The sequence below is a fragment of the Rutilus rutilus genome (assembly GCF_951802725.1).
Source record: "Rutilus rutilus genome assembly, chromosome: 16".
Taxonomy (NCBI): domain Eukaryota; kingdom Metazoa; phylum Chordata; class Actinopteri; order Cypriniformes; family Leuciscidae; genus Rutilus; species Rutilus rutilus.
Window position 1 is genome coordinate 37,969,543 of NC_140224.1, and position 15,206 is coordinate 37,984,748.

The 15,206-nt window shown below is 44.3% G+C and overlaps 1 protein-coding gene across 3 annotated transcripts; it reads right to left on the minus strand.

Annotated features, from left to right (window-relative positions):
* Positions 1–2,133: 2,133 nt before the first annotated feature.
* Positions 2,134–14,175, minus strand: LOC311305663 (cadherin-related family member 1a). 3 transcript variants are annotated; one of them, XM_084433476.1, is made up of 17 exons: positions 13,995–14,175; positions 13,499–13,594; positions 13,073–13,218; positions 12,913–12,963; positions 11,691–11,780; positions 11,523–11,609; positions 9,648–9,794; positions 9,331–9,474; positions 9,158–9,236; positions 8,874–8,974; positions 8,573–8,776; positions 6,701–6,853; positions 6,457–6,621; positions 6,193–6,260; positions 4,324–4,552; positions 3,884–4,138; positions 2,134–3,640 (listed from the first exon to the last, which is right to left on the minus strand). In XM_084433476.1, exons 1-17 carry the CDS (start codon positions 14,044–14,046, stop codon positions 2,918–2,920), a joined length of 2,790 nt encoding a protein of 929 aa, XP_084289602.1. In that variant the 5' UTR covers positions 14,047–14,175; the 3' UTR covers positions 2,134–2,917. The 3 variants fall into 3 exon arrangements, with proteins under 3 accessions (XP_084289602.1, XP_084289603.1, XP_084289604.1); XM_084433477.1 differs by having other exon boundaries at positions 9,648–9,758; positions 13,995–14,149; XM_084433478.1 differs by lacking the exons at positions 12,913–12,963; positions 13,073–13,218; positions 13,499–13,594; positions 13,995–14,175 and having other exon boundaries at positions 11,691–12,365.
* Positions 14,176–15,206: the final 1,031 nt, after the last annotated feature.

Consider the following 15,206-nt stretch of genomic DNA (forward strand, 5'->3'; position numbering starts at 1 on the left):
CCGATCCCTGTGTGTGACCCGATCCCTGTGCGTGTGTTTGTGATGAGCAGTGTGTGGTGTTTGTGACGAGCAGTGTGTGTGTTTGTGATGGGCAGTGTGTGTGTTTGTGACGGGCAGTGTGTGTGTTTGTGACGGGCAGTGTGTGTGTATTTGTGACGGGCAGTGTGTGTGTTTGTGACGGGCAGTGTGTGGTGTTTGTGACGGGCAGTGTGTGTGTGTTTGTGACGGGCAGTGTGTGTTTGTGACGGGCGGTGTGTGTGTTTTTGACGGGCGGTGTGTGGTGTTTGTGATGGGAGGTGTGTGTGTTTGTGACGGGCAATGTGTGTGTTTGTGACGGGCAGTGTGTGTGTTTGTGACGGGCAGTGTGTGTGTGTTTGTGACGGGCAGTGTGTGTGTTTTTGACGGGCAGTGTGTGGTGTTTGTGACGGGCAGTGTGTGGTGTTTGTGACGGGCAGTGTGTGGTGTTTGTGACGGGCAGTGTGTGTGTTTGTGACGGGCAGTGTGTGTGTTTGTGACGGGCAGTGTGTGTTTGTGACGGGCAGTGTGTGTGTGTTTGTGACGGGCAGTGTGTGTGTTTGTGACGGGCAGTGTGTGGTGTTTGTGACGGGCAGTGTGTGGTGTTTGTGATGGGCAGTGTGTGTGTTTGTGATGGGCAGTGTGTGTGTTTGTGACGGGCAGTGTGTGGTGTTTGTGACGGGCAGTGTGTGTGTTTGTGATGGGCAGTGTGTGTGTTTGTGATGGGCAGTGTGTGTTTGTGATGGGCAGTGTGTGTGTTTGTGATGGGCAGTGTGTGTGTTTGTGATGGGCAGTGTGTGGTGTTTGTGATGGGCAGTGTGTGGTGTTTGTGATGGGCAGTGTGTGTTTGTGATGGGCAGTGTGTGGTGTTTGTGACGGGCAGTGTGTGTGTTTGTGACGGGCAGTGTGTGTGTTTGTGACGGGCAGTGTGTGTGTTTGTGACGGGCAGTGTGTGGTGTTTGTGACGGGCAGTGTGTGTGTTTGTGACGGGCAGTGTGTGTGTTTGTGACGGGCAGTGTGTGTGTTTGTGACGGGCAGTGTGTGTTTGTGATGGGCAGTGTGTGTTTGTGATGGGCAGTGTGTGTGTTTGTGACGGGCAGTGTGTGGTGTTTGTGACGGGCAGTGTGTGTTTGTGATGGGCAGTGTGTGTGTGTTTGTGACGGGCAGTGTGTGTTTGTGATGGGCAGTGTGTGGTGTTTGTGACGGGCAGTGTGTGGTGTTTGTGACGGGCAGTGTGTGTTTGTGATGGGCAGTGTGTGTGTGTTTGTGACGGGCAGTGTGGGTTTGTGACGGGCAGTGTGTGTTTGTGATGGGCAGTGTGTGTGTTTGTGACGGGCAGTGTGTGTGTGTGTTTGTGATGGGCAGTGTGTGTGTTTGTGACGGGCAGTGTGTGTGTGTGTGTGTGTTTGTGATGGGCAGTGTGTGTGTTTGTGATGGGCAGTGTGTGTGTTTGTGATGGGCAGTGTGTGTGTTTGTGATGGGCAGTGTGTGGTGTTTGTGATGGGCAGTGTGTGTGTTTGTGACGGGCAGTGTGTGTGTGTGTTTGTGATGGGCAGTGTGTGTGTTTGTGACGGGCAGTGTGTGTGTGTGTTTGTGATGGGCAGTGTGTGTGTTTGTGATGGGCAGTGTGTGGTGTTTGTGATGGGCATTGTGTGTGTTTGTGATGGGCAGTGTGTGTGTTTGTGATGGGCAGAGTGTGTGTTTGTGATGGGCAGTGTGTGTGTTTGTGATGGACAGTGTGTGTTTTTGATGGGCAGTGTGTGTGTTTGTGACGGGCAGTGTGTGTGTTTGTGATGGGCAGAGTGTGTGTTTGTGATGGGCAGTGTGTGTGTTTGTGATGGGCAGTGTGTGTGTTTGTGATGGGCGGTGTGTGTGTTTGTGATGGGCAGTGTGTGTGTTTGTGATGGGCAGTGTGTGTGTTTGTGACGGGCAGTGTGTGTGTTTGTGATGGGCAGTGTTTATGATTGCACTGCAAAAATGTTTTTTTCAATGATAAATCACTTGTTTTACCTTATTTTTCAAGTTGCCTTGAATACAAATGTTTAATAAATGAGATTATGTAAATCTAACAGTAAAAATGTAAAAGTAGGAAGAAGACATTAGACTCTTTTCATTTTTAAACAATACCTTAAAAACGTTTTATTTCTAAATGGACTTAAAGCACAGAGTTTACATAATAAACACACTTGACATTTTGATATGCCGTACAAATAGCACATGGATTTTCATCTGCTCTTAAATCACTTTCAAAATATCAGTGAAAAATTTGTTACAAAACAATAAAAATAATAATAATAAAAAGGTTTGACAGCAAAAACTAGATGAGAGAGTCTGGTTTCAGATGTCCGTACAGTCATAGACTTTCACCGAAGATCCTCAAGGCAAAAGTTGTTCAAAGAAGAAATACAGTCAGACAGTCGGACATACATCTACGTACATCTATAGAGTCACGATGGACAGAGAGGGTCGTTAGAGGGATTAATGATTAGATTGCTGAGACTGAATGGAATGAAACCTAAAGATGGCAGTATGGAGCTAATTATGAGATTGCAGAGAGATCACCAGAACTAAAGCAGAAACAGGTCTGAGAGCAGCAGGACTGTGGTTGCGATGAAGAGCTGGAGGTGTACATTACTGAAACTGTTTTCTGCTTACAGACACATATGTGCATAGACCAGTGTTGGCAAGTTACTTAGCATTTTTATGAGTTTTTTTTTTTTTTTTTAAGAATACAAGCCAGATCATATATTTATAAAGACTGTACAGAAAAACAGAAACACTTTAGCTGAACCAGATGGCCACTTTAAAAACACTTTCACACAAAAATAAACATTCTTCACAAAGAGCTGCTTGTGACATCAAACGTTTGGTCCATCAAATACACACGTAAAACATCGGTGTGTCAGTAATAATAACCTCGATTTGCCTCGATAATTTTCTGTTCTATTCTCATTTTCAGCTCCGACACGAGAGCGGAGCTGATGCCAGTGCCATCTGTGCGACTGATGGACCCGGAGCTGCGACTGATGGACCCGGACACCGAGGGCACGTCCCGCTGGTCCCGCTGAGACCCGGTCGGCCTGGACACCGAGGGCACGTCCCGCTGGTCCCGCTGAGACCCAGTCGGCCCGGACACCGAGGGAACGTCCCGCTGGATCCGCTGAGACCCGGTCGGCCCGGACACCGAGGGCACGTCCCGCTGGATCCGCTGAGACCCGGTCGGCCCGGACACCGAGGGCACGTCCCGCTGGATCCGCCCGGTCGGCCTGGTCACTGCTAGAGGGGGAGGGAGGACCGGAGCGCTGGGAATGGGTCGCTTGGTTCTGGAGCTGCTGTTGTTTCCCTTGAGCCTGTCACTCGTGTCTTCATCATCCTCATCGCGGTCACGGTCGTGTCCAAACGCTGGCCTGAAGCTCCAGTGCTGAGGCTCTTTGGCCCTCCTGCGAATGATGCGCCGCGTTGGCCTGATCCTATTGGACTTTGTGTTGCGAAAGAACAGAAGAGTGGAGATCAAAACTGTCACCAAAACCATAACAGAGATGAAGCCGACCGCCAGACCAAGAGCTTTCAGTGGATTCTCTCGGCTCTGCATTAGAAAGGCGGCCATGGGCCCTCTGAGCCCATTCTGTCAAAAGAGGAAGAAATATTACAAGAAAGGGTTGTAAATAATGTACACAACATGAAGAAGTACCGTAGTTGTACCATGGTACAATAAAACAACTGTATATATACACACACTCCAGATTCCTGTGTCAAGGTATTCGCATCATACCCCAAAGTGCTGTATCACAAACACAGATATAAATAATCATCCAAAGCTGTTTAATTCCCCCAGCGCACACACATTGACCCCTGACCCTGGTCTCACCGGCTCAGTGATGTCGATGTTCACGACCGCTGTGGTGCTGAAGGACGGAGAGCCTCGATCCCGGGCCTGGACCAGAACTGACCACCTGCAGTCCTTCTGTCTGGTGATGTTCTGCACGATCTCCATAGACCTGATGTACGGCTTGAGCTTAATCTCTCCTGTGGACGAGTTAATGTCGAAGATGTCGCCTGGATCGGCTTTCATGATGGAATATTCAATGATGTTATTGGGTTCCTCTGCGTCCTCATCCACAGCCTGAACACAAACCGGAGTCAAGTCTCAATCATTGCATTCACATTTACACCATTAGTGACGATCTCCTTCATCTAAACTGGTTGTGGGATCATGGGAGTTCATGCCGTCAGGCACAATGAGAGATTCGGGCTAATCCACTATGGGGGCCAATTCAGTTAAAGAACGAAAACTACAAGCCCACAAACCTGTATCTGCACCGGCGCCCCGATGATCATGGTCTTTTCCAGGAAGTTCTGGTTGAACTCTGGCCGATGGTCATTTTGGTCGAGCACAGTGACAAAAACCTCTGCAAGGCTGTATTTCCCCTCAGTGTCTTCAGCTTTTACATAGAAATTATATTTTGACTTGACTTCAGCATCTAAAGAGGCCCAGGGCTGCGTGTAAATGATGCCAGACGTGGGGTGAATGAGAAACCTGAAACAAATAATCACAAGACTTCATTTAAAACTATGAGGTAGAGGTCTCAAATGATGTCTAACTCATGAGAAGTGTCCAAAAAACGAGATGAATACCATCCTGCACTGAACAAGAAACATTTCAGTGTAGTGATGATGGATTAAAATACAGAAGATCCAAAATAAACATGCAGGTTTGTGTCTGATGTTAAAGCCGTTATAAGAATTTAGTCTGGATTTTAAGCAGCTGCTTTTTAGTTGTCAGTGTGAAAATTAACAGTCAGACAGAAACCTGCTATTTTTCACACCATTATAATTTGCCTTCTGTATTGGTGAAGAATCAAGGCATAAATTTGCAGGTTTTGCATTATCTGTATGTGTTCTGCCTCCAGCTGTCAAACCGCGTGCTAATTGGGCCTGACTCACTAGCGGGGTGTGGAGATGCTATTTTTACTCCTCCAATCCCATAACAAGATTAGCCGGCTCCCTCACTGGAGTCTGTCTGTAAGCTGTTCTGTGCTCGTCCTTTAGTCCTCTACCGGCCTCATAAACACTGGGAGAGCGAGCGCATCTGTGTCACTCACTAAACTAACGGAAACACTGAATCACACACGGTGGAGTTTGGTCCCATTCTGTGTCAGATTTGCCATTGAATCCATCATTTTAGGTATCTTAAAGGGATACTCCACTTTTTTTGGAAATAGGCTCATTTTACAACTTCCCCAGAGTTAAACAGTTCAGTTTTACCGTTTTCGAATCCATTCAGCCGAACTCCGGGTCTGGTGGTACCACTTTTAGCATAGCTTAGCATAGATCATTGAATCGGACAAGACCATTAGCATCTCTCTCAAAAAAATGACCAAAGAGTTTCGATATTTTTCCTATTTAAAACTTGACTCTTCTGTAGTTACATCGTGTACTAAGACCGACGGAAAATGAAAAGTTGCGATTTTCTAGGCTGGTATGGCTAGGAACTATACTCTCATTTCTGCGTAATAATCAAGACACTTTGCTGCCAGGCAGTGCCTGAAAATAGTCCCCAGCTCGGTAACTTCCAACGTGACCAGGACTAAGTTTGTCTAACCTATTAGACCTATTTTCAGGCGCTGCGTCATATCATTACGCCTGCTGGACTCATGGTACGGCAGCAAAGTTTCTTGATTATTACGCAGGAATGAGAGTATAGTTCCTAGCCATATCAGCCTAGAAAATCGCAACTTTACATTTTCCGTCGGTCTTAGTACACGATGTAACTACAGAAGAGTCAAGTTTTAAATTGGAAAAATATCGAAACTCTTTGGTCATTTTTTTGAGAGAGATGCTAATGGTCTTGTCCGATTCAATGATCTATGCTAAGCTATGCTAAAAGTGGTACCGCCAGACCCAGAGATCGGCTGAATGGATTCGAAAACGGTAAAACTCAACTGTTTAACTCTGGGGGAGGTGTAAAATGAGCCTATTTCCAAAAAAAGTGGAGTATCCCTTTAAGTGCAAAAATCTCAAGCAAAAGTTTGAAGAGTAACATCTATTATGAACAGAAGCTTAATCCACACAGATGATGGAACCAAATGTTATGTAAAGGCAGAACGTCTCTGTTATTGGCTCAGCATATAATCACGTATCTGAAGCCACAGTGTTCAGTATTGAGCGATAACTCACAGATCTGCACCAGAGCCGTAGATGGAGTATTTCACTTCTCCCCAAAGCCCTGAGTCGGGGTCGGCTGCCTGTAAAACACCACACACACATCAAACGTGGACACAGAATGCATGAAAACACTCAATATAAGACCTGGAGCTGAAAACATTGCCCTGATTACGAACTGGAGCGTTTGCTCGATCACTGGCTGAGAACGCTGCCTACATTTAGCATTTAGTGTTCATGTCTTTGTAAAGGCTAAACATCATTTCACACGTTGCTCACGGTCACTGAGACGACGTTGGATCCTCCTGGGGAGTTTTCCGGGATCCTGGCGATGTAAAACTCTGAGGAGAACTTTGGAACGTTGTCGTTTGTGTCCAAAAGATTGATCACAATATCTGCGGTGGCACTGAAGCGCTCTGGAGTGTCGATCTCGACCGCTAACAGCTGGAAAACAGCATCAGACGCTCAGACTCTGAACACACACTGAAGGATCATCAGGAGCAAAGTAGGATCAGGATCAGACCTTGAACGTTAAGAACTGGTATTTCTCGTAGTCGATGGCGGTTGAGTTTTCCACGATGACGGTGACTTGGGCTTCGTTGAGAACCGTCTGAGGAACCACACGCAGAACTCGAGATGGTCCCGCCAAAAACAGTCGGAACTTAGCGTTCGCTCCCTGAATGAAACGGCAGAGGTCACAGAATACGGTACATTAATACTGGGAAAAACACTTCAAACGTCCACAGAAAACTGTTTATTAGAAGAAACTTCTGAAAAAAATGTGCGTGCGTGTATGTGAGTGAGCGTGTGAGTGTGAGAGTGAGTATGTGAGAGAGTGTGTGTGTGTGTGTGTGTGTGTGTGTGTGTGCACAGATTAAACCTGATATGCTATCCCCCCATGATATGATCAATCAGTGCAGAATTCTACAAATCTTTTTTTTACTTTACAAGTCTAAATTAGACTTTGATTTCCAATGTGATGCGTGTGTGAATGTTGCAGTTTGAGCATCACCATCATTGTGATTTGTGTGTATAATGCGTACAACATTAATAGTTTTCTGAGAGCAGAACAATGGTTGAGCCTCATCCACTCAGACTGACTCACACTGGAAGTGCAGCCTTGATTTTCTGTCCACCTGCAGTTTAACTCTCACACTCAGAGTATTCATAATAATCCATCATGAATATCATTGACAACGAATGTCATTATCGATTAGTCGCGTCTGCCCACCGTTCACGGAAAACTTGCGCCAGTCGCGTCAAATTTCATCACTGAATAACGCATTTCTATGGAACTAATGCATGTAAGAACAGTGTAGGAAACAGTGAGCTGCTGTGGGAAAGGTGCGTGATCCGAGCTGAAATAAACATTAGCATTAGCGTGATATTTAACATGGCTTCCCTGTCACGCGCTCAGACAGATGCGTGTGCTGTTTAATGTGTAATATGTTTCCTCAGAGCAAAACTTTCATTTTACGGTTATATATCCATATCTGTAAGTGTTACAAATTCATGCAAGTATTTCCATTTTGCACGAAGGCTCGTCCTGATAATCTGCGTTAAACTTCAGACTTTACTGAATGAGCGCCGGCGCGACAAACAGACGAAACATCATTACAACGCAGTGTAATGTCATTACAGAGGAAGACAATTAATATTCAGTGCATAAAATATAAATTTTGCTGAAATATCTGTTGTTGGATGTTAAATTTAGGTTTGAAAGTCAACGTGTAATTCAAGTATTTTATGAGAGTGGTAACTGTAAAGTGATGATAGTGTGTAATTGAATAAAAATGTAAGACGTTTCATACATGTAGAGGATAAAGAAAACACAGAAACATGTTAATGTGTCCGGAGTGAATGTGTGTGTTCCTGCAGAACATTCCTCTTATCTGTTAACAATGAGTTTGTGTTTTTCTTTTTCTTTATTATCTTAATTATTATCTTCTTTTTCAATGTAGGGATTTAAACTGTTCTTTTGCTTTATAGCTCTTTTGCATATAGCATATATATATATATAGATATATTCACTATATATGTTTTCATAGCGTTCAGTTGGCATGTTTGTTTGAAGGACAGCATTGGGCAGGATGTTGAATAGTGTGTTTTGTCAATTTGATAAAACAAAATAATTTTTATTTTTTTATTTTTTATTAATCCGATTAATTGAAGAAACAATCGGCCAACTAATTTATTATCAAAGTAATCGTGAGTTGCAGCCCTAAATCATTGCTCTGCACATATATCATCAAAATGTAGATTGGTATGCAGGGACGTTCTCTAACTGAATGGCATGTTTGTCTCTCGCCGCAGTGAATGGCTGCCGACCCCTAGTGAACGCAATGAAACTAATGTTTAATGTTGACTGTTTAACGTCTAACGTTGACTGTTGCACCTGGTCCGAGTCGTTGACCGTGATCTTCAGGCCTCGGAGAATCTCTCCCTCCGGCGGGTGTTCGTACATGGTCAGCTCAAACCGGTTCTGTGGCCCACTCTCGCCGTAGAAGGTGGGCGGGTGGTTATTCAGGTCCACCACACGAATCGTGACTGTGGTCTCGGCGAAGTCAACAAACCGACTGTCAGGTCCAATCTCTGAAGCCTTGATTTAACATGAAGAAAGTCTTATGTCATGCATGACACTACTTATAAATACATACTCAATCTTTACTGATATTCATTTTATAACTACAGCCAACCTGGACTTTTAACTCATATAACTCATTCCTCAGCTGTACTGGAAATGATGTCAGGCTGATACTCCCACTGGTGCTGTTGATGATGAAGAAGCCGTCGCTGCCTTTGGCCAACAGAAGAAGAGACAGACGTCGTACGATAGATTTAGATGAACTTTCAAAGTATTAGTGAAACTATGAAGCTCTGTAGCACAATCTAACATTATTAAGACAGAACTTGGTAGATAAATTGAACTAGATAACATGAATGCAGATGATCAAGCACTGAGGCAATAAACGCAGCTGACCATTGAGAATGGAATAATGGATGGGATTGGGGCTGTTCTGGTCCCCATCTTTGGCAAAAACAGTGAATATCTCTGAACCCTGGACACAACACAGACAAAAAGACAGAACATTGTCATAAAAGCTCAGGAATTGTAGAAATATATATGTATATATGAAATAGTGTCATACTTACTGGTACAGAGACTTCATAGACAAATCCAAAATACGGAGTCCCAACAAACAATGGAGGAGAATCCTGGGTATCAAGGACATTGATGGTTACGATGGCTGTCGAGGTCATAACCTGGTATTTCCCATGATATTTACCTCCTCCATCCTGAAACAGACATACAGAAACATACAGATGATCTGATACATACTCAATTAAATGGCCACATGGGAAACGACGTTCCGAGGAAATTCTTCTCATCTTTGAACTTCATTTTTACAACATAAAGGCATTTATGAAAGATCAAAGCAAACACCCCAAACTAGGATTTTGCTGCTCACCTTTGCAACAACAGTGACAAAATGAGTCCTGGCGAGTTCGTAATCCAGCGATTCACCAGGTCTGATGCGCAGAACACCACTGTGACCGTCGATGGTGAACTTACTGCTGGACTGCAAACGAAACGACAACTGATGAAGATTTCTTTCCTGAAATATATAACATGTCTCTCAAGATTACAGTCAGTTTGTGTTTAAACTCAACCGTTTCAGACCAATCTGTTCCGAAAGATGACTAAAACTCAAATGGCACACACTGAACCGCCACTACAAGCTGCTTGTCACGGTGTGCGTGTAGACAATCCAACAAGAATGAGATGTGTGTGACGCAGAATAAACTCTTTACAAGAAGCTTTAATGAACACACAGAGCTATAACCACTACAGCTATTAATGCAGGACACAGAACTGAGAAAACAGAAGGCGTAAATAACCAGCAGAACAGGGAACAGGTGCCAAACTAATTAGAAACCATGGCAACAAGCAAGAACTCAGGTGACAGTGACGATAAAAGTGACACAGGTGATATCTCACACAATATGATCATGAAGTATGCATGATGAAGAATCTGGTTTCTCAGAGAAACAATGATGCAATTTCTGCATTGTTTATATCCAAACATCTAGATTTTTAATCATGCAGAGGTTCTGACTGCCGCTATTAGTGTATTAGTAGTGTATGTGTAGTCTATGTGTAGTGTATTAGTAGTGTATGTGTAGTGTATCTGTAGTGTATGTGTAGTACATGAGTAGGTTATGAGTATTGTATCTGTAGTGTATGAGTAGTGTATGTGTAATACATGAGTAGTGTATCTGTAGTGCATGAGTAGTGCATGAGTAGTATATGAGTAGTGTATGAGTAGTGTATCTGTAGTGTATGAGTACATGGTAGGTGTAGTGCATGAGTAGTATATGAGTAGTGTATGTGTAGTGCATGAGTAGTGTATGAGTAGTGTATCTGTAGTGTATGAGTAGTGTATGTTTCACGAGTTCACATGTTAATGAAATCTGATGTAATATTATAATGCGTATTTGGCTTGCTGTCCGGGGGGAGGGCTCCGAGCTCGGAATTCGGCCCGACCCCAGAGTACTCCCCCCTGTGAATGTATAGATCATGGGTATCTATGAGCAGACCCATCTGAATGTGAGGTGATGGGGTGGTGGCGGGATGCTGAGAAATTTGTCATGAGACAGGAGGTAAGGCAAGGCTTTATTTATACTGGCTTCTTCTTGTGCTGATTGGATGATTACCTGAACATGCTCCTCCCGAACTTTGTTACATAAAACTTCATGTAGTGCATGAGTAGTGTATGTGTAGTGTATGAGTAGTGTATGTGTAGTGTATCTGTAGTGTATGAGTAGTGTATGTGTAGTGCATGAGTAGTGTATGAGTAGTGTATGAGTAGTGTATCTGTAGTGTATGAGTAGTGTATGATCAGCATATGTGTAGTGTATCTGTAGTATATGAGTAGTGTATGTGTAGTGTATGAGTAGTGTATCTGTAGTGTATGAGTAGTGTATGTGTAGTGTATGAGTAGTGTATCTGTAGTGTGTAGTTTCTAGTTTTTCCTCTGGGAAAGCAGCACTAGAGGCCAGACACTCGTGTGTGTGTGTGTGTGTGTGTGTGTGTGTGTGTGTGTGTGTGTGTGTGTGTGGGTGTAAGCCAGGCTAAGCCTCAACCTGCATAAATGTAATTGAAATTTAATCCAGTAGCAGCACATTTTCTGACAGCACTTTAGTGTCCCGGTCTGTTCAACAGTGTCCCACATGACTGTCCTCGACTCAGAGTTGAACCTCATCCTCAGTGGTCATTATTTTAAACTCGTTCCCCTGAGAACGGGAGAGTGACACTGACGCCACAGGAAGTAGTTTATCTTCACCTGCAGGAAGTAGGAAACACTTCCCCCGGAGCCGATGTCTCTGTCGACGGCCTGGACTCTGTAGAAGCTGCTGCCCGAGGGAATGTCCTTCAACACAGATCACAATCATGCAGACTGTGTTTTATAACACATATATATATTCATTTCCAAGCTGATTTTCACTCTTACCTCAGGGACGTCCACTATAAAGGGTCGATTTAAAAACTCAGGCTTTTCGTCATTAACATCTGTGATAAACACTCGAACATTTTCTACCACCTGGAGAAACGAGGTATAAAGTAAAATTGCATTTGCATAGTCAAAAATGTACATTACATTAGACTTCTATAATTCAATGTTAGGCTGCATAGATTAGGTCAGCCGGAACCGGGAACACTTCCCATAAATCCTGATGTACTCGTTACATCATAAGAAGAATGGCGTCTACGCTAATATTAGTCTCTCTGATTATCCCGAGGTTTGCCGCAGTCCGCCGGATCCGGGCCGATGAAGGACCTGTTTTAAGGCCAGACAGGTGGTTTGTTGAGGGTTGATTTGTAGGGAGGGACTACACGCCTGCGCACATATATTCAAACGCGCATCCCTATAGACTGAACTCGTAATACGCATGTGCACGCCATCAGCGTTCCCCACTGGTTCGCGTTTTTGAAGTTTGCGCAGAGAGAACTTAAGAGTTGTCTGTTAGAACGGTGTTGTGTTAGCGGCCCCTAAGTTAATAACTAATGATCTTTGCGACGGAAGTGAATCAATCAAACTAACTTTAGCTGGACAATAACTTTATTCTAGATCTGCTGTAAAGCCAAAACACTTTACTCTAATTTCCTATTATCTATGTAAAACTGCTTTGGAACAATCTACATAGTTAAAAGCGCTATATAAATGAAGATGACTTGACTTGACCTCTTCAGGTCAGATGCGACCGGTCTGTACTCATGAAGTCAAACACACTGACAGTGTTTCACTCTTTACAGTCAAACTGACCAATGACTGACAACGACTGAAACTGAGACGCCACTGACAGCTGAACACACAAACAATGACACGCTTTCACTTTAAGAAGTTAGCCTGTAATTAAATCCAGCCCGTTCTCATCCCAAGGCGTCATATACTGACGATTTTGACATTTCGTCTACATCGAACGCACATGGCACCCTTTAGCGTCAATATGAGACGCAGATAGATATGGGCCAGAAGGCGCCTCCTAGCGGTCTAACCCTAACCCTACCCCAGACCTAAACCTACCCATAACCGAACAAAGCTCTGTGCGTGTCATATTGACGCTAAAGGGTGCCATGTGCGTTCGATGTAGACGGAATGTCAAAAGCGTCAGTATATGACGCCCTAGGATGAGAATGTGTTGTTAAATCTTATTGTAATGGAGTTTTTTCACCTTGTTTCTTCCATCTGTGATGGTCACACATGCAACGATCTCATCCTGAACCTTAACAATCAAAACAAGTTTAATTATTAACACAAATCTCAGACTTCAGCTGGTATTCTTCCTGATTTATGTCCTTATATTGTGCCGTTGTAATGACACACACACTCACCTCTCTGTCCAGACTTTCCACGAGCGTCACATTCCCTGATTTGGGCTCAACGCTGAAACACTCTTTGGATCCCTTATCAAAGGTCATGCCGTAGGTCACGGGTTCCCCTTCCGGGTCGGAGCCGTTCAGCGTGTACACATGAGTCCCTGTGGAGAACCAGTCCAGAAGTGTTCATACTGTGCGACCTAAACCCTAAACCCACTGTCACTCATATCGCATTACAATGAGCTAAATATCTGATTTCATGAAAATGATTTAGAGAAATGAATTTCTGCACACAAATATGAATTCAGCGTGATCAGAGATTTGTCTCATGATATCTCTGTTCTGTGGTTCTGTGTTCAGTCAGTGCGTATACAGCATTAGATGTTCTTCTGCTCTCAGTTATTCTCCTCTATCTGAGAAGTAAGGTGTTCGAACACTAACCCACAGCTGTGTCTTCAGCGAGACTAAACAGCGCCATGTTTCCGTTGTTGCTGCCAGATCCATTATCATAGAAATACGGTGCGAAATCAGATTTGCCTGAAAACACAGATACTTCAAACTCAGCATCTAATAACACAGAAATACACTTCAAATGTTAAACATCAGGATGTTCACACCAAAAACCTGAGACTGCGGTAAGAAATACAGTGTTGTGTGTCTTTGTTAGATTGGCACCAGCATTCAGTGAAATCACTGACACAGAATCATCATTTGGACCAATTCTACTGAAACTTAGTAAGTGAGAATTACATGCATTTTAGATAACTACTCTAAAAATAAAACAAAAGTTCCACAGTAAATTGTAATGTTTAAAGTTAAAGGTGTATATTAAAGGACAAGCTCTGCTCAGTCCATGATACTTAAAGGATTATTGAGACACTCAGAGATCTGGATCTGATTAAACTACAGTTTCTCACACAAACACTCAGTTACTTACCTGGACACACACACAGTGAGATGAGAAGAAGTAAAGTCTGTTTATTCCTCATTCTGTAGAGAGAGAGTGAAGAAGCAGCCGCTGCCCATCTGAAGACGTCTTTAGAGGCGCGCGCGTGTGTGTGTGAGTGTGTGTGTGTGTGTGTGTGTGAGAGAGAGCGCAGGAGAAGCAGACGCAGTAATCCTGTGACTCACTGCAGCTCATGACTGAGACCTGGAACAACACACACACACACACACACACATGTCTGACCCTAACACACACATACACACACACACACCCGTGGGTCTGAACCTAACACACACACACACACACACACACACACACACACACACACACACATGTCTGACCCTAACACACACACACACACACACACACACACACACCCACGGGTCTGACCCTAACACACACACACACACACACACACACACACACACACACACACACACACACACACACACATGTCTGACCCTAACACACACATACACACACACACCCGTGGGTCTGAACCTAACACACACACGCACACACACATGTCTGACCACACACACACACACACACACACACACACCCACGGGTCTGACCCTAACACACACACACACACACACACACACACACACACACATGTCTGACCCTAACACACACATACACACACACACACCCGTGGGTCTGAACCTAACACACACACACACACACACACACACACACACACACACATGTCTGACCCTAACACACACACACACACACACACACACACACACCCACGGGTCTGACCCTAACACACACACACACACACACACACACACACACACACACACACATGTCTGACCCTAACACACACATACACACACACCCGTGGGTCTGAACCTAACACACACACGCACACACACATGTCTGACCACACACACACACACACACACACACACACACACACACACACACACACACACACACACACACACACACACCCACGGGTCTGACCCTAACACACACACACACACACACACACACACACACACACACACACACCCACGGGTCTGACCCTAACACACACACACACACACACACACACACACACACACACACACACACACCCACGGGTCTGACCCTAACACACACACACACACACACACACCCACGGGTCTGACCCTAGACCCAGTTTTTCTCGATTGTTTACACACATTTTCTGAAAGCATGCCTCATATTCTCAGA

Excerpts from the sequence above, each read along its gene's own strand:
- LOC311305663 (XM_084433476.1), bottom strand. The coding sequence starts at position 14,046 with ATGAGGAATAAACAGACTTTACTTCTTCTCATCTCACTGTGTGTGTGT. Across the intron at positions 9,795-11,522 it reads GTGTTTCCTACTTCCTGCAG|GAAAGAAATCTTCATCAGTT; the intron begins GTGAAGATAAAC and ends TATATATTTCAG. Across the intron at positions 6,261-6,456 it reads CCAACGTCGTCTCAGTGACC|GCAGCCGACCCCGACTCAGG; the intron begins GTGAGCAACGTG and ends GGTGTTTTACAG.